The 19090-nt window shown below is 43.4% G+C and overlaps 1 protein-coding gene across 1 annotated transcript in view; it reads right to left on the bottom strand.

Moving 5' to 3' along the window:
- The window catches only part of KIF14 (kinesin family member 14), a gene marked incomplete at its 3' end in the record, with an annotated part of 104550 nt that overhangs the window by 50638 nt on the left and 34822 nt on the right, over positions 1 to 19090 (bottom strand). Inside the window, exons 17-20 of the mRNA XM_082266606.1 lie at positions 18424 to 18576; positions 8903 to 9029; positions 7475 to 7568; positions 3900 to 4032 (exon numbers count right to left, since the gene is read on the bottom strand). Coding sequence (XP_082122732.1) covers positions 3900 to 4032; positions 7475 to 7568; positions 8903 to 9029; positions 18424 to 18576 — 507 coding nt within the window. The remainder of the gene's footprint in view (positions 1 to 3899; positions 4033 to 7474; positions 7569 to 8902; positions 9030 to 18423; positions 18577 to 19090) is intronic.

Genomic DNA, 19090 nt, shown 5'->3' with positions numbered 1-19090 from the left:
TTTTATTTAGTATAATCAGACAAGTACTCACATAGATAGCTCAGTTCAAGTATATCCGTATGGCTTAGGACTCTCTAGCGGTGAGCGCTCAGGAACGGCGTGCGTTCCAACCGCCGGATGCGGGTTCCAAGCCTCCAGATCAATCAGCGGAAGTGATGTGGTTACGCTCTCGACATGTTTCGTCGTGCTGACGTCAGCGGGAGAACTGTGCTCAATTGGCCTGCCAACTCTCCTGACCTGAACCCCATAGAGAATCTGTGGGATGTTGTGAAGAGAAAGTTGAGACGCAAGACCCAACACTCTGGATGAGCTCAAGGCCGCTATCGAAGCATCCTGGGCCTCCATAACACCTCAGCAGTGCCACAGGCTGATTGCCTCCATGCCACGCCACATTGAAGCAGTCATTTCTGCAAAAGGATTCCCGACCAAGTATTGAGTGCATAACTGAAGGTTATGAAGGTTGACTTTTTTTGTATTAAAAACATTTTTCTTTTATTGGTCGGATGAAATATGCTAATTTTTTGAGATCGGAATTTTGGGTTTTCATGAGCTGTATGCCAAAATCATCAATATTAAAACAATAAAAGGCTTGCACTACTTCAGTTGTGTGAAATGAATCTAAAATATATGAAAATCTAATGTTTATCAGTACATTACAGAAAATAATGAACTTTATCACAATATGCTAATTTTTTGAGAGGGACCTGTACAATGTTTTGTTTCCTGCTGAGTAGTGAGTGGTTGTAGCTTATTGCTACTTTGTCTCTCATTTATTTATCAGTCTGTGCAGAGGAACTGAATCAATGCAGTCTCTAGCTTAGGTATTGCTTCAGTTTAGAATCAGTTTTATATTGATTGCTGTTTAGCAAGGATGCTAACTGAACTTATCTCATAAAAAGTCAGTAGACTGAGAATTTACAAATTGGTCTATGAGATATCCCCGTAAATATACAGTATGTAAGCCAAATAATCATAAAAGTCACACCATAAATTACAATAACAATTTTGAATGTTTATACATTGTATGCTTTAATTTTCCTTTAAATTTGCAGTTCATTAAAATCCCTATCCATCTGTTTGTAATTCACCTATATCAAATCCCAAAATCCATATGCAGTACCACTGAGAGGGCCCTTCTGAAATTACTTGAATTTATGGGGATTGAGCTGAATTTACAGGGTTACCTTAACCACTTAAGCCCCGGAAGATTTTACCCCCTTCCTGACCAGGGCCTATTTTGCGATTCGGGACTGCGTGACTTTAACGGACAATTGCGCGGTCATGCAACGCTGTACCCAAATTAAATTGACGTCCTTTTTTTTTCCCACAGAGCTTTCTTTTGGTGGTATTTGATCGCCATTTTATTTGGTGGTATTTGATTTTTTTACATTTTAGGCCAATTTTTTTTTTTACCATATGTTTGGGAAAAAAAAAAAAAAAAATCGCAAAAAGCGTATTTTGATTGTTTTGCGCAAAAGTTATTGCGTTTACCAGTGTTAATTTCGTCCACTAAAACGTTTTCGTCGACTAACACAATTCAGATGACTAAAATACGACTAAAACTAAAATGGCATTTTAGTCTTAAGACTAAAATACGACTAAAACTAAAATGGCATTTTAGTCAAAAGACTATAACTAAAACGAAATCGAAATTTGCTGCTAAAAATTAACACTGGTGCATGCTCAAAGCATAAATAATAACATATTAGATTTTTCACTCCAGGACCAGCAGTAGTATATAATGAGTTCGGAAATTGTAGAGAAATGCTTAAATAATGCATTACAAATTACAATTGAACTACACCCATTTGATTATAGATGACTAAAATGAGTTTCAGTCGACTAAAATGTAGGGCTTTACGACTAAAACTAAAACACTTGCAGAAGACTAAAATAGGACTAAAACTAAAATGCCATTTTAGTCCTAAGACTAAGACTAAAACTAAATTGAAATTTGCTGCCAAAATTAACACTGGCGTTTACTAACTAAGGGAAAGATTTTTGTCATTTTTATTGTTTTTTTTTTTAAACGAGTAATGGCGGTGATCTGCGACTTTTTTTGCGGGACTGCGACATAGCGGCGGACAGATCGGACCCTTGACTGACATTTTTGACACTTTTGGGGGTACCAGTGACATTACTACAGTAATCAGTGCTGTACATATGCACTGTTACTGTAAAAATGACACTGGCAGTGAAGGGGTTAACTTTATTTGAGAGGGAGGGGTCAAGTGCGTCCCTAGGGGCATGATTCTTACTACTGTGATTGGATGTGGCTGTGTGTGTAACAGCAGAGATCTAGGGTCCTACATAGCAGGACAGTATGATCTGTGCTGTTACAGAGGGGAGAATGACAGACGGCTTTGTTTACACTAGCCGCCTGCCTTTCTCCCGCTGTACCGGAGGATCGCGAGTGAGCGGCGGACATTGGGTCCGCCGCTCACTCGCGGGGGGGGGGGGGGGGAGGGTCCGTATATAGTCGGGCGGCAGTCGGCAAGTGGTTAAAGTTCAGATGACAACGTGCATCTGTACATTTACAGTATCATTGTAGCTAAAGGATTAGACTGAATAATATTGGAGTGCCTTACATGATCAGGAGACCCACTAATGTTTAGAATGGGGTTGTAGCCTGTAAGGTACTTGTGTGTGAAAAGTGTGCTTAGAGTATCATCTCTTATTGCCTAGAGCAAAAGGACCCCTTTTTTTCCAACATGGACTACAGAAATTATAGTTAAAAAGTTAAATGGTTTCTATGAACAAAATGCTCTTATCACATTTTTAATACTAAAAGTGATTGCAAACAACCCATATTTTTGTATATATAATATACACACACACACACACACACACACACACACACACACACACACACACACACACACACACACACAGAGCTCAAAAAAATTAAAAGGAACACCTTTTAAATAGGAGTATAGTATCCAGTCAGTTAAACTCCTGGGATATTGATCTGGTCAGATAAGTAGCATAGAGGGTTGTTAATCAGTCTCAGCTGCTTTGGTGTTAATGAAATTACCAACAGGTGTACTGGATGGGCAACAATGAGACAACCTACAAAACAGGAATGGTTTAACAGGTGGAGGCCACTAACATTTTTTTTCCCATACTCCTCTTTTCTGACTGTTTTTCACTAGTTTTGCAGTTGGCTAGGGTCAGTGTCACTATTGATAGCGTGAGGCGATACCTGGACCCTATAGAGATTGCACAGGCAGTCCAACTAATATATATATATATATATGTGTATGTGTGTATGTGTGTGTATGTACTATACACATATACACACACACACACACACACACACACACACACACACACACACACACCACCCATTAAAAAAAAACACTTTTTCCCGTGACCACATTCCCTCTGTTCTCAGCTGCATAAGAGCTGGGGGGGGAAGCAGCAGCACACAGAGCTTCCTAGTGCAGTGGGGGCATGTCTGAACAAGTCTTAACATTGGAGGAGAGCACACCAATTTCCCAGCATAGCTAGAGAAGTGACCACGTTGTGTTCTCCTGCTTAGTGTGGTCAGTTTTGAATAAGAAATCAGAGGGACTGGCAGGAACACCAGGGATTTCACACAAAGGAAGCAATACAAAGAACAGGATATTTTCTCACAAGTACATGGTACAGCAGCCACATACCAGGAATGAGAAGTGTTGGGGTAACAAACGCTTTAAGCCCCCATGTCCCTTAAAAGTTGGAAAATAGGCAGATAACGTATTATTTTTAACCATTCTCTAGAATACCTATTGCCATGATGATGCTAAATAGCATTCAGTTTTATTGGTGGTTGATATCACGTGTGCTGTGTGTAGCAACATTAAAAAAAAAAAAAAAAAAAAAAAAAACTCATGCTAGCCATTCCACTTATCATTCACCTCATATAAATCCTTCATGGCAGCCAACTTATATTCAAACTTATCCAGATTCCAGAATGTTACAATTCCCAGCTTAAGGTTTCTGACTTGGATTTGTACTGAAGGTTGGTTTTCTTTATCAGCCACTTCATGTCTGGGGGAAAAAAAAATTGCAATATTAGAAGAATTTCTTTGATTAGGAATTAAACAATAAAAGCCCCAACTAAGAGTAGCCACCACAATATGCTTATTCCACTGGTTTTTATTTCACTTCGTTATTGCAACCTGATTTTGCCTGACTTCATGGCTAAGCTCTGACGTTTTGATTTGTTCCAGAAATCTGGCAAGTCAAATTTTCAGCAATGATTGGTTATTCTAAAGCATTTTATTCTCTCACATTTTTTTTTTATTTACAGTATTTCACTATAGATAACCATCACTCACACCAGTGGCGTACCAATAGGGGGGGGGCGGGGGGGCGGTCCGCCCCGGGTGCCACACATTAGGGGGGTGTCAGCGAGCACCAGGGTGACACCCGGGGCCGGCCGCCGGAGGAGAAACTGTATAGCAGAGAAAGGGAGAGAGGCTCCCTTCGCTCACGAGCCCTGCATACACTGCGGGAAATGCCGGAGTTAAGTGTGCTAGAATAATGAGAAGGTGATTGGTTGCTTGGACCGCCTAGCAACCAATCACGGCTCATTAACTACTAAGCACATTTAACTTCGGCATTTCCCGCTGTGTATGCAGGGCTTGTGAGCCTCTCTCCCATTCTCTTTGAACAGTTCCTCCCTCTCTGCTCTCCTCCTCTGTTCCTCATAAGGTAAGAGGGGGGGGGGCGCAATTGTATTTTAAAGTTGTTATATTGGGGGGGGAGGGGGGTCTCCATTGTAAGGGGGTTGTCTACATTGTAAAGGGGTTCTATGGGGGGGGGGGTGTCTGCATTATAGAGTGGTTTTATTGGGGGGCGTGTCTGCATTATAGAGGGGTTTTATTGGGGGGGGTGTCTGCATTATAGAGGGGTTTTATTGGGGGGGTGTCTGCATTATAGAGGGGTTTTATTGCTGGGGTCTGCATTGTAGAGGGGTTTTATTGGGGGGGGTTGTCTACATTGTAAAGGGGTTCTATTGGGGGGGGGGGGTGTCTGCATTGTAGAGGGGTTTTATTGGGGGGGGTGTCTGCATTATAAAGGGGTTCTATTGGGGGGTGTCTGCATTGTAGAGGGGTTTTATTGGGGGGGGGGGGTCTGCATTGTAGAGGGGTTTTATGGGAGGGTCTTCATTGTAAAGGAGTTTTATTGGAGGGGGGGTTGTCTACATTGTAAAGGGGTTCTATGGGGGGGTCTTCATTATAGAGGGGTTTTATTGGGGGGGTTGTCTACATTGTAAAGGGGTTCTATTGGGGGGGGGTGTCTGCATTATAAAGGGGTTCTATTGGGGGGTGTCTGCATTGTAGAGGGGTTTTATTGGGGGGGGGTCTGCATTGTAGAGGGGTTTTATGGGGGGGGGGGGTCTTCATTGTAAAGGAGTTTTATTGGAGGGGGGGTTGTCTACATTGTAAAGGGGTTGGTTCTATGGGGGGGTCTTCATTATAGAGGGGTTTTATTGGGGGGGGGGGTTGTCTACATTGTAAAGGGGTTCTATTGGGGGGGTGTCTGCATTATAAAGGGGTTCTATTGGGGGGTGTCTGCATTGTAGAGGGGTTTTATTGGGGGGGGGGGAGTTGTCTGCATTGTAAAGGGGTTCTATTGGGGGGGGGGTCTGCATTTTAGAGGGGTTCTATGGGGGGGTTTGTATTGTAAAGGGTTCTATTGGGGGGGGTTTGTATTGTAAAGGGGTACTATTGGGGGGGGGTTGTATTGTAAAGGGGTTCTATTGGGGGGGGGGTCTGCATTGTAAAGGGGTTCTATAGGGGGTTTGCATTGTAGAGGGGTTCTATTGGGGGGGTTGAATTGTAAAGGGGTTCTATTGGGGGGGTCTGCATTGTAAAGGGGTCCAGGGGCTGTGTAATGTAAAGGGGTCCAGGGGTACGGGGGCTGTGTAATGTAAAGGGGGTCTTCCTACATTTTACTTGCAGTTATTACTGCAGTCCTATAGATTTTTTTTTCTCTGCACTTTCTGAAAGCGCACCAAAAGTCTTGCATGCTGCATCTTTGGCACGCTTTCAGAAAACAGGAAAAAAAAATTTGGGGGGAGTGACACCATGGTTTACTGTACCAGGTGACACCAACCCTAGTGACACCACTGGCAGTAGCACACAGTAAGTATGCCACTGCCAGTTACATGTATTTCTGCCTGGCGCCTCAGGTCAATCAGCGCAGTTTTTGCAGAGGAGGAGGGGCCTGGTCGCCGGGTCAATGAGGGGTTCGTCGCCTTCACGCCGGGGGGGTGCCAGATATAGGATCCGCCCCGGGTGCCAAATGCTCTAGGTACGCCCCTGACTCACACACACACACAAACACACACAATGCCCTTTTCACTTGATGGAAGCCCAAGGGAAGTAAAGGGGACCAATGGTTTCAGGCACATCTGTAGCACTGAACTAGCAATCCCTGCAGGCAGAAACCGAATCAGCAAGGGACCTGGATGGTGGGACTCCGGTGTATAATTTGCTTTGCCGGGTAAGAAAAATAAATAAATCTGGGATAATGGGTTAGAGGGGGTGGGAAGGAGAGTTTTTGTCTGAGATTGGGCTTTAAATTGAATGTGCCATTGAGCTCGGCTTGGATGGAAGCTGACATACAAAGACTCCGAGGCAAGATACTCACCTCAAAACTGAGCAGCTGTTTTGCCATCACTAACGGAGGTGACTGCCGCAGTGTTAATAGCAGTCTTCATCAAATGGTTTACCGATTTATTTTGTTGGTAGACTTCTTTTGAGACTAATCTGGTTACTAGTTTAACTAGTTATGACCTTAGGGCATACAGGATATACCCTCCTCTTACTGGCTGCAATTATCAAGAATTCCCAGCTATCGATTTGACAGCTGGGACTTGTTACATATCTCAGGAGCAGCTACAGCTTTTGTGTCAGTATTAAGAATTACAGTTCCTAATTAACTACTTAATAACCCTAATCGACTATTATTTAGCTACTTTTTTTTTAGATTTACCATTTTTTTTTTTTAAATCATTTTGTTCCCTAATTTTTTAGTTACACAAAAAGTGTATAAAACTTGCCATGCATCACAACATAACATTTTTTTTAGTGCCACTATAAACAGGAAAAATGTACAAACCTAACACTATTCAAACCGGGAATGTGTACATTGTGTTTTTTTTTTTGCTTTTTTTTGGGGGAGGGAGGGGGGATATGGTTACATTATTATAGAAAATAAAATATTTTTTTCAATACAATATTGCCAAAAGTGAGTCTTGTACCGAAAAAACGGGGTTATGTGCGTAGCCTTATCTTAACTAATGACAGTTATCACAGAATGAATAGACCCATCAAAGAAATGTTAAAATTGGTCTGGTCCATAAGGAGTAGACTGGTGCGAGAGCTGATCTGGGCAATTAGGTAATCAAAATAGGTGTTCTAGTAAAGAAACTGTTAAAACCCCTTTCTCCTTTAAAGGGATAAGCCTGCATTACACTTACCTACTGAATACAGTATGCTTTCGGAGTTTGGCACTAATTGTGTTTGCCTCCTGAATCATGACAGACAGTTTCAATGAATTCCAAGTAGGCGGAACTGAATAAAAGAACCAGGTTACAATTAATTATATACTGATGGTACTCTATTCAATATGAAGGAATATGCTGGAACATATGCGGTTTGTCTCTCTCTCTCTCATAGGTATACATCTATATTTATCTATCTACTATACATTTACACACACACACATTCGTGTATATATACATTTTAAATCTATCTAGGACATGGTTACATTTGCAAATGTAGACAAAGATTATAATGGAAAATTACACAATTTCACATTTATATCTGTATTTGACAATTTTAAGTCAACCATAGATCGCTATTGAAATGAAAAATGTTCCAAACTGTACTGAATGTCTAGGTTAGTTTAAATGCCTTTCTACACAAAGCATTTCAGGTATATTGCCCATGAGTGGCAAAGGCTGTTCAATGTAAATGCCAGCATCTTTAGTCCACATGGACAGCAAGGTCCAGCATACAGCCTCCCATGCACATTAATGGCTATATGCTGATGTACTCCAGTATAAGGCAGTGTTTCATAAGCACAAGGTATATCATACAGGCATATGCAGAAAATGGAAAAGTCCTAGGTTTACGATAGCACCACCATATACTCAAGTTCAGCAGTGCACAGAATTTCATGTCTGTGAAAGGCTGTACGCTTCACCTTGGCTGCCCAAGCTGAGGAAAGACATCAGCATTTGTGCTGAATGGACTCAACCATGTGCAAACACCCTTAAAATGCTTTTCAAAGCAGATAGTAGAGCTGCACGATTAATCATATGAAAATCGCGATCTCGATTCACCCCTCCTGACGATCTAACCCTGAGATATGCTCGATTCTTTGCATAGCTGCATAGCAGAGAGAACAGCTGTGGAAAAAAAAAAGCCTCCTGGCAAACAGCTATCAGCAAAGTCTCCCAGTAACTATAAACAAAAATGATTACATTGTATCTTTTCCTTCCCTCTGCCAGGGAGAAAGGAAGTTTAACCTCTTAAAGACTGGATCTTTTTCTGACATTTGTTGCTTGCAAGTTAAAATCAGTTTTTTTTGCTAGAAAAGTACTTAGAACCCCCAAACATTTTATATATTTTTTTTTAGCAGAGACCCTACAGAATAAAATGGCGATTGTTGTAATATTTTATGTCACACTGTATTTGCGCAGCAGTCTTTCAAACGCAATTAATAGACTTTAATGAATAAAAAACGTAACAGTTAAGTTATCCCAATTTTTTTTTGTTACACAGAGAATCGTGAGAGAATCGTGATCTTTATTCCAAGCTAAAAAATCGTGATTCTCATTTTGGCCAGAATCGTGCAGCTCTAGCAGATAGATTTATTTTTTTTAGCACATGCTTACAGTTACCTGACATACTCCTCTCTCTGTTATTCTTCTCTTTTTGCAGCATCTGCACTTCCCTAGCAATGTTCTGCTTTTCATCTTCCAGTGCTTGCAAAATCCTGGCATGGCGAACTGTGTGATCTTCTAATGCCTGCCCAAATACATAACAGAAGACTTCAATAAAAAAAAAAAAAAAACACAGGTCTGAGGGAAAAGGTAAAGGGATCTGCTGTTTTTTCTTAAACAGCATGTGGACACATTGGTGCTGGTAGAGACACATGCTGAAGCCCGATTACAACCTTGGATTGGGTGGGCGTACCACTCTACATACACCACCCATTCGGTGGGGGGGGATCTCTATTCTTACAGCCAAATCTGTACACTTTGTGCTCCGGAGTGCTCTAGTAGACCCTCTAGGTAGATTTGTATTCCTTTATGCAATTCTATTCGGAGAACCGATTTTAATACTGGCGTTCTATATCCCCCCCACCGTTCAGTCCTGCAGTAATAATGGAGGCTTTTGGCTTCATGGCGCATCATTACACAGTACCAGCAATATGGCTTGGCAATTTCAAAGCTACATTAAATCCCAACCTAGACAAACTGCAGACGATTTTGCCACCTCGACCTCCTGCTCCAGTAACCCGTTTTGCCTGACTAATCGCCGACTTTAAATTTAGCTGACACTTGGGAGAGCTAAATTTCCTACAACATAAGCCTTCTCGTGCTTCTCCTCCTCACATCACTCCATGTCCCACATTGACTATATCCTGATTTCCGAAACTTTATTACCCAGACTAACTGAAGTGGGATTCTCTCCTAGATTGCTATCCGATCATAGTCCCTACTGGGCCACACTCAGGATTGCACTTCTCCCAGAGGAAGATGATCAGAATGGGGACGTTTCTTTCTTGACAACGAAAACTCTGCCTCTACCTCTACAATATGGGACACATTTAAAATTCACTCCAGATCTACCCTTATCTCACGTATAGCTAAACTGAAATCTGCATCAGAAGTAGTTATGGCTCAAGCCATCATAGCCCTAGCCCTATCTTCAGCAAAAAAAGAATTGTAGAGGAACCCTCCACCTCTGGGGCTACCACTTTACCACCGGAGGATTTTGCGGTCTTCCGTCCAGGCCACTTTTTGCGATTCGGCGCTGTGCGACTTTAACTGACAATTGCGCAGTCGTGCGACGCCATACCCAAACGAAATTTACGTCCTTTTTTTCCCACAAACATAGCTTTCTTTTGGTGGTATTTGATCACCTGTGTGATTTTTACTTTTTGCGCTATAAACAAAAAAAGAGCGTTTATTTTGAAAAAATAACAATATTTTTCACATTTTTTTATATGAAATCCCCCCCAAAAAAATGTAAAAATCAAATTTTTTTTAAATTTTTGGCCAATTTGTTTTCTGCTACCTATGTTTGGTAAAAAAAAATCACGATAAGCGTATTTTGATTGGTTTGCGCAAAAGTTATTGCGTTTACTAACTACGGGAAAGATTTCTGTAATTTTTGGTGTTTTTTTTTTTGTTTTAACGTGTAATGGCGGCGATCTGCGATTTTTTTTGCGGGACTGCGACATTGCGGCGGACAGATCGGACCCTTGACTGACATTTTTGACACTTTTGGGGGTACCAGTGACATTACTGCAGTAATCAGTGCTATATATATATATGCACTGTTACTGTAAAAATGACACTGGCAGTGAAGGGGTTAATTTTATTGGAGAGGGAGGGGTTAATGTATGCCTGGTGCTTACTGACGTGTGGGGGGGGGTGACTTTGTGAGACAGGGACAGATCAGATGTCCAGCTATGCTGAACACTCCGATCTGTCACTCCCTGTCACTATGGAGATCCGCCCGCTGTGTTTACACACAGCGGGCGGATCTCCAGACTCGATCCCCGACGATCGGGTAAGAGCAGCAGCGATCGCCGCTGCTCCTCCCCTGGCCCGACTCCCGCTGTGAATGAAAACAGCGGGAGCGCGCCTCCGGCGGCGCGCGAGCGCCGCCTACAGGGGGAGGAGACCTACGTCGCTGGACGGGATCGTGGCAAAGTGCCACAGTAGCCTCCATGTGAGCGGAGGTAAAGTGGTTAAACTATAAACCAGAGTAGTTTAACAATTACAGCATGAAAAGGCTAGGCATACATTTCTTTCATAAACAAAAATTATTTGAGCATGGAGAAAGGCAAACTCTTGGCCTACCTGGTTTACAGTGAGGACAGACCGCCAGTAGTCATTACTCTGCACTCCTCCTCCAGTGATCCGCTAATAGAACCCAGTAAAGTCCCAGCAAAATTAAGGGAATTCTTCAAAACCCTATACACATCTACAGTCTCTGATGATATGACACCAAGGTAGTCCTTCTTTAACACTATACAATTCCTCCAACTTCCAGGAGGAAAAAGTTAAAATGCTCGAGGCACCACTAACGACTCCGGAGATAGCCAAAGCTGTTGCCACATTTCCTCGATCCAAGTCACCGGGTCTTGATGGCCTACCCATAGAGAATTCTACTCCCTTTACTACCAAATACCAATGCGCTCTCCCTCTTTAACTATATGTTCAATACTTTTACTTTACCCCCCTCTATGAGAGAAGCATTAATAGTACTAACCCTAAACCTGGCAAAGACCCGGGCCTACCTGAGTCATACTGTCCCATTTCCCTCCTGCAATTTGATGTTAAGATCCTTGCCAAAATTCTTTCCACCAGACTCAATCAGGTGATCCCTTTCTCTGATACATGAAGACCAGTCAGGCTTCCTGCCTGGTAGAAATACCTCCTTCAACCCAGAGGAGACTTTTTTTAAATCTCCAGACTCAGCATGAGAATACTGGCACAAGAGGAGTTATTGCCTTGGACACAGCTAAGGCATTTGATTCAGTCGAGCGGTGCTTCTTATAGAAATGCTTTGAAAACTATGGGTTTAGCCCAAATTTATAACAATGGGTACAACTGCTGTACCAGGCCACAGTGGCCAGGGTGATGGCAAATGGATGGACGTCCGAGTCATTCCCCCTCACCAGTCACCCAACAAAGTTGTCCCTTTTGTTGTACGCTCTAGACGCTGAACCACTAGCGATGGCTATACGTTCGCACCCTGATGCAACTGGCATGTGTTTGGACTCCCTGACAGAAAAGAGAAGTATGTATGCAGATGATACGTTGTTATATCTGGCGGACTCTGGTACACCCTTGTCAACTTCTTTGATCCTCATAGAACAGATTGGAATTTTTCAGGTCTAAAACTTAATTGGGATAAATTCCAAATACTCCCTCAAGACCGTTTCCCACCACCGCATGATCAAGCAAATTTCCCTTTACAGAGGATCAATCGTATTAAATACCTTGGCGTTCAAGTCACCAACTCCCCGGCAGAATATATTTCAACAACATACAACCCCTCTTAGATTTGATAAAAGCCAAAATTCAAATCAGGGCCGTTTACCTACAGAAATTATGGGCCGCATAAACTTTATAAAAATGGTACTTCTACCTAAAATACTTTATATCCTTTAGCACTCACTGGTATATTTACCTCTCAAATAGTTCAAATCAATGGAGTCTTTGCTCAAGCCATTTGTATGGGGCACCAGCAGACACAAATTGCATTGGAGGAAGCTAAAAAACCCCACTGACCTTGGAGGCGCAGCTCTCCCAGATTTCAATATATCCTACTTTGCAGCTCAGCTATCCCAGCTCTTTTACATTGATAGAACTGACAGGTCTAGATTCCTTACTTTCTTATGCGCCAAATGGTTACATTCTTCAGCAGACCCTCTATGGGCTATAACAAGTGGGACCAGGGAAGCAGAAGCTCTGGGAGATCATAAATCCCTCTTATATCAGTATAGACGTATATGGGATGTGGTATCTGCTAGGCTAAACTTCCCCCCCCCCCCCCATTTCACAAATTCACACCTCTATGGCATAATGCTACACTTCCGGAATGAAGTTCCATTCCGGACTCAACCATACGGGGTATCAGGGGTGTGTACGATTTATCGCACCTTTTGGCAAATTAACACTTCAAACCGTTTGATAGTTTGAAAGCCAAATATACGCTGCCAAATTATGTTTTTTAGATACCTACAAGTCCAACATGCCCTTCAAACACAATTCCCCTTCACAATTCCCCAGCTCGACTCCATTCCTGTCATGAAGGTAATCAAAAGCTCAGATCCCAAAAAACTGAATTTTTGTAAAATCTTACCGTAAAATTCCTTTCTCTGAGTCCTCCGACAGTCGCCGCCCCTTCATAATCTTCACCAATGGGTAATTGACCTTTGCTCCGCAGGAGTAGCTAGGCAACAAGATTTGTTAATATCAAAGCTTTTAGCATATCACACCCCTAGGGGGCGGTCCCCTCAGTCAATACCTCCCTGCTTCCAGCATTCTCAACTCAGTTTTGGTAGCATAGCAGTAGAGTACATAAAACAAACCCCAAAAGAGGGGCGGGGGCGGCGACTGTCGGAGGACTCAGAGAAAGGAATTTTACGGTAAGATTTTACAAAAATTCCGTTTTCTTACGTCCTCCGACAGTCGCCGCCCCTTCAAAATCTTCACCAATGGGACGTCCCAGAGCAGTGTAGACATGAGGGGTGGGAAAAAAAACGCAGCCGCGCATAAAGCAATGCAGTACCCACATCAGAGAAAGGAACCTTACCAAGGTAAGAGAACCAACCTGGCAACAGGAAAACATGCTCAACAGGAGCAACAACCCAGGAAGAACAAGTAACCCAGGGGTAAAAACACCCCAACAGCCAAGGGCCCAAACAAGGGACACTAAGGCACTGCCGCACTAAGAACTTTACGGCCAAAGGAAGCATCTGCCGATGCCTGAACATCCACTTTGTAAAATTTGGAGAAGGTGTGAACGGACGACCAAGTCGCCGCCTTACACACCTGGGCCACAGAAGCCTGATGACGATAGGCCCAAGACGTACTCAGAGATCTGGTAGAGTGCGCCTTTACAGGGAAAGGAGGAACCTTCCCCCTAAAAGCATAGGCTTGTACAATTGTCTGTCTGATCCATTTGGCGATTGTAGCAGCCGACGCCGCCATGCCCTTCCGAGGTCCCTCTGGAAGGACGAATAGGGAATCCGACCTGCGAAAGGACTTAGTCGATGACAGCTAAACCCTGATCGCCCGAACAACATCCAAGGCATGCAAAGCCACCTCCTTCGGATGCTTAGGCTTCGCGCAAAGCGAAGGCAAGACAATGTCCTCATTCAGGTGATGGGTTAGGTCGCAAGACCACCTTATCCTTGTGAATCACCAGGTAGGGAGAGCTGCAGGACAAAGCCACCAGCTCCGACACCCTACGAGCCGAATTGATCGCCACCAAAAAGGCAACCTTTTTGGACAACAGAGACAACGAGATCTCCCTGATCTTTTCAAAGGGAGCCTGTTGTAACACGGACAGAACCAAGTTCAAGTCCCATGGAGGCAAAGGTTCCCTCCTAGGAGGGGCCAAATGTCGCACCCCCTGAACAAAGGTGCTAACCAATGAATTAGACGCCACAGGGCGTTGAAAAAGAACGGCCAGCGCAGAAATCTGACCCTTGTGGCCAGCGCCAAACGCTGATCCACTCCAGTTTGGAGGAAAGCCAACACTCTCGACACCGAGTATGAGCGAGGGGAACACCCCCTGGACTCACACCAGGCAAAGTACGCTTTCCAAGTACGGTAGTAAATTTTTCCCGAAGAGGCTTTTCTAGCCTTGATCAAAGTGGGAATGACCTCAGGGGAGAGACCCCTATCCTTCAGGACCTGGCTTTCAACAGCCAGGCCGTTAAAGCCAGCGACTGTAAAGCAGGATGAAATATCGGCCCTTGAGACAGAAGGTCTTCCCGAAGCGGCAGGCGCCACGGAGCGTCGACTGCCAGATTTACGAGGTCTGCGTACCAAGACCGGCGAGGCCAGTCCGGTGCCACCAGAATCACTGTGTGCGGTTCTGAGACCAATCTGCGAAGCAGCCTGGACAGCAGCTGAATCGGTGGAAAGGCATACATCAGACGATACTGATGCCAGGGCGCCACTAACGCGTCTAAAGCGTCTGCCTGAGGATCGCGCGTCCTTGCCACGAACCTTTCCACCTTGTTGTTCAGACGAGACGCTACCAGGTCCACATCTGGAAGACCCCACTTCGCGCACAACATCTGGAAGACATCCGGGTGAAGGGACCACTCCCCCTGGTCCAGGGTCTGGCGACTCAGATAGTCCGCCTGCCAGTTCTCCACCCCCGGAATGTGCACAGCCGTTATAGCAGGGACGTGTGTCTCGGCCCACGACAGAATGCCGTTTACTTCCCGAGCAGCACGGGCACTCCTGGTGCCCCCTTGATGGTTGATGTAGGCCACCGCTGTGGCATTGTCTGTCTGAACCCGAACCGGACGGCCCTGAAGCCGTTCCGACCAGTGCAGAAGGCAAAGTTTTATCGCTCGCAATTCCAGAATGTTGATCGGAAGGGAGGATTCCTCCTCCGACCAAGTTTTATCCGAAACAATGGCGGGCCGCATCAGCGGCCGCCGCACAGCATGGCTGAGCCCAGTCTGCCCATACAGTACACATAGCAGAGCGGGAGAGCCCCCCCCCCCCCCCGCAGCCCACAGAAAGGCAGCTATTCCACACAGGAATCTGACAGGGAGCGCACTCACACAGACATGTGGGTCACACAGTCACAGACTGACACCCAAACAGACAGGTCCCCACATAGAAATTTACTTACCATTCCGGATGGCGTGGGGAGCCTTCTCCAGCGACCAAACCGCTGTACTGAGGACAGGGAGTGTCGCAGCCAGGACGCAGTGGATTGCGGTGCGAAACCGCAAATGGCATCCGGTGAGGTAGCCACCTCACAGGCAGCATCCCTGCAGCGAACAGGGATGGGTCGTTCAATATGCCAGGGAAAACCTGAGTTGAACGCTCGATGGCAGGCTGGGGAAACCCCTGGGCCTCAGCCCTGGGATCCAGGGTGGCCAGTCCGAGACCCAGCTCCGCATGATCTATCTTCATCCGAAGAAAACTAAACTAATGCTGAGAAAAAAACAGCTAAGTAAAAGAAAGAGAAAAACACTTGAAATAAAATCAAAAAGAGGATAGAAGGCTGAGACTGAAAGCCCCAGCACAGGAACAGCCAGCTACTCCTAAGCTAGGCAATTGAAAACTGAGTTGAGAATGCTGGAAGCAGGGAGGTATTGACTGAGGGGACCGCCCCCTAGGAGTGTGATATGCTAAAAGCTTTGATATTAACAAATCTTGTTGCCTAGCTACTCCTGCGGAGCAAAGGTCAATTACCCATTGGTGAAGATTATGAAGGGGCGGCGACTGTCGAAGGACGTAAGAGAAAATTGATTTTAGAGTTCTATACCATGTTACATGTTCCCTCCTCATCCAAAATAGCTTACGAGAGCTCCAACCAAGGTGGGAGAGAGATGTTGGTGCACTGGAGGACAAGGAATGGACTGAAACTTTGGACACTTGCAAGATGGAGTTACCTAAATTGTCAGATCGCCTTACGCAGCTATACATACTTCATCGCTCCTACCTCACTCCTCTCAGATTAGTCAGGTATAAAAAATAAAATAAAAAAAAAAAAAAAAAAAAAAGAGACCAAAACACTCTCTGCTCTATGTGCTCCCGTGAGCTGGGTACATTCTACCACATGTTGTGGAAATGCCCAACAATACAAGGTTACTGGAAACAAGTTGTACAATTCTTACACAATAAAATGGGTTCTCCTCCAACACTTCACCCTAAACCCTGTCTTCTGGGGTTATTGCCCGAACCTGATATAGACACATTTACTAAGATCTTTCTGCATGAAACTTTAGTCACAGCTAGAAAACGTATTGCTAGACAATGGATGTGGAAACTACCACCTGCGTTTAATGCTTGGTTATTGGAGATTAATAATACCTTGCCATACAAAAAGTTTATGTATATACATAAAGGTTGCCCATCTAAATTCAACAAGATAAGGGATAGATGGCCTTCGGGCTCCTTAAAATGGGTTTTTAAATAAGGGATACCTGTAAACATTTTCTGACTTTCTAGCACTGCCATTAGTGTTATCAATGATTCTGAGTACATGCTAGTCTGATACATTAAGCAAACGCTTAATAACTATCTCCTGCTCTATGTTGTACTAGGTCTTGTAAAGCTCTGTACCTATAAAAGATGAAAGGCTCCGAAAAGTTCTATTATTTTATTGTCAATTTGTTCAAAGTACATTTTCTGTATCCCTTATGAACAATTTTCAAAAGTAACTGTTTAAAGTAAAACATTAAAATGTTGCAATTATTATAATGTAGAAATAAATGAATAGATCATGCAATTTATTTTAGAAATGTACTTAAAAGTGTATGCATGGTTTACACACACATACACGTATGTAAAACTGTCAGCTGCATTCAGGGGGCTGTACAGCTTCCACACATCTTAGCAACCGCACATATTTTACGGGTTCTGCACTCCCATCAGAGGATCTCACCAGATAGAAGGGAGGGAGGTCAGCAAATGGGACATTTGCTGATCTCTCCTTTCTACTAAGAACCCAGAAATGGCATGTAAAATATTACTTCAGAGTCCTGCTGTCAAAAAATATCATGGGAAGCGATCTGCTTTCCACTAGCTTTAATACAGGGCACATGAGGCATTAGGGATCTTTAAAGACCTGTGACCTCATTAAGGCGAACCCATCACACAGAAAAAAAAAAAATAAAAGCATCACATTGGAAACTTTTTGTCTCGCATGTGATGAAAGATAGTTTGGTGGAAAAAAAAAAAAGGGTAAAAAATTTAAAGTTACACCAAGCATTTAACCCTTTGAAAAAAAAAAATGTTTAAGCCCCCCACCCCTACATACAAATGTAATATTGCATGTGTATGCCCTAACACAAACTTTAATATTTAGTTCTGAAATTTTGCACTTGATAGACAATTGAACTCTTTTTGTGTGACAAACTGGCACTACTGTATTCTCCAGCCCATCTACTTTCAGAAAAAAAAATTTGGGGTTTAAAAAAGGCACAAGCAAAAATGGCCTAAAGGGTTAAAGGAGTAGAACATGGGAAATTGTGCATGTGTTGCAGGAGATATGCAGGGATTATTGTAAGTTGTATGTATGCCTTTCAAGAGGAGCAAAGGAAGGTTCTGCTGCATAGGCATTACTGCAAAACTCTCTAATTCTGCTGATGGAAGCTAATGCTGAGTCTTGGCTACTAATGAGGGATCCAGTGTAACCCACTTTTTCAGTGCTAAATAAAATTTCAGATGGGGAAGGAGGGTATTGTAAGGGATCACTGTGGGCGCACCTTAATAAAGTTGGATTTCAGTGTCCACTAGCCACAGCAAAAGGGGGTTCTACACTACACTTGACGGGTGGAAGGAGCATGCATAACCTCAATTATCACAATTCGATATTTACATGGAAGTTTTTCTACAATTGGATGCCTTACCCGAATCTCTTCCTAGTCTGCAGAGAAAGCAAAATAGTTAATTTACGTGTAGTATAAACACATTTTTACCTGCTTGGTGGCCAGAGTTTCCATTTCTAATCTCCTTTTGTTGAGCTGAATCTCCTGTTGAAGATGCAGCTTCACCTCTTCCAGCTCCTGGATTTTGCTGGCTGCTTTCTGAGTGGTAATCTCCTGCTGCTGTTTCCTCCGAGTTTCCTCCTTCTGAAATCATACATGGTATAACTATTTTATTAAAGTCCAAAAATTCAGCATTTCCAATAATTGTATTCTACAGGTGCATCTCAAAAAAATTTGATCAAAAAGTTAATTTCAGTAATTGAATTCAAAAAGTGGAACTCCTATAGAGTCAGTACACACAGAGTGATATATTCCAAGCATTTCTTGCTTTTAATTTTGATTATGGCTTACAGCTAATGAAAACCCAAAATTCAGTATCTCAGAAAATTTGACTATTGTGAAGAAATTAAATATTGTAGACTCATGGTGTCACACTCTAATCAGCTAAATAACTCCAAACACCTGTGAAAGGTTTCCTGAGCCTTTAAATAGTCTCTGGTTCAGTAGGTTACACAATCATGGGAAAGACTGCTGACTTAACAGTTGTCCAGAAGACAGTCATCGATACCCTCCACAAGGAGGGCAAGTCACAAAAGGTCATTGCTAAAGAAGCTGGCTGTTCACAGAGTGCTGTATCCAAGCATATTATTGGAAAGTT

The sequence above is a fragment of the Pelophylax lessonae genome (genome assembly GCF_965119305.1).
Source record: "Pelophylax lessonae genome assembly, chromosome: 8".
Lineage (NCBI taxonomy): Eukaryota > Metazoa > Chordata > Amphibia > Anura > Ranidae > Pelophylax > Pelophylax lessonae.
This window is presented reverse-complemented; position numbering and strand designations above follow the sequence as displayed.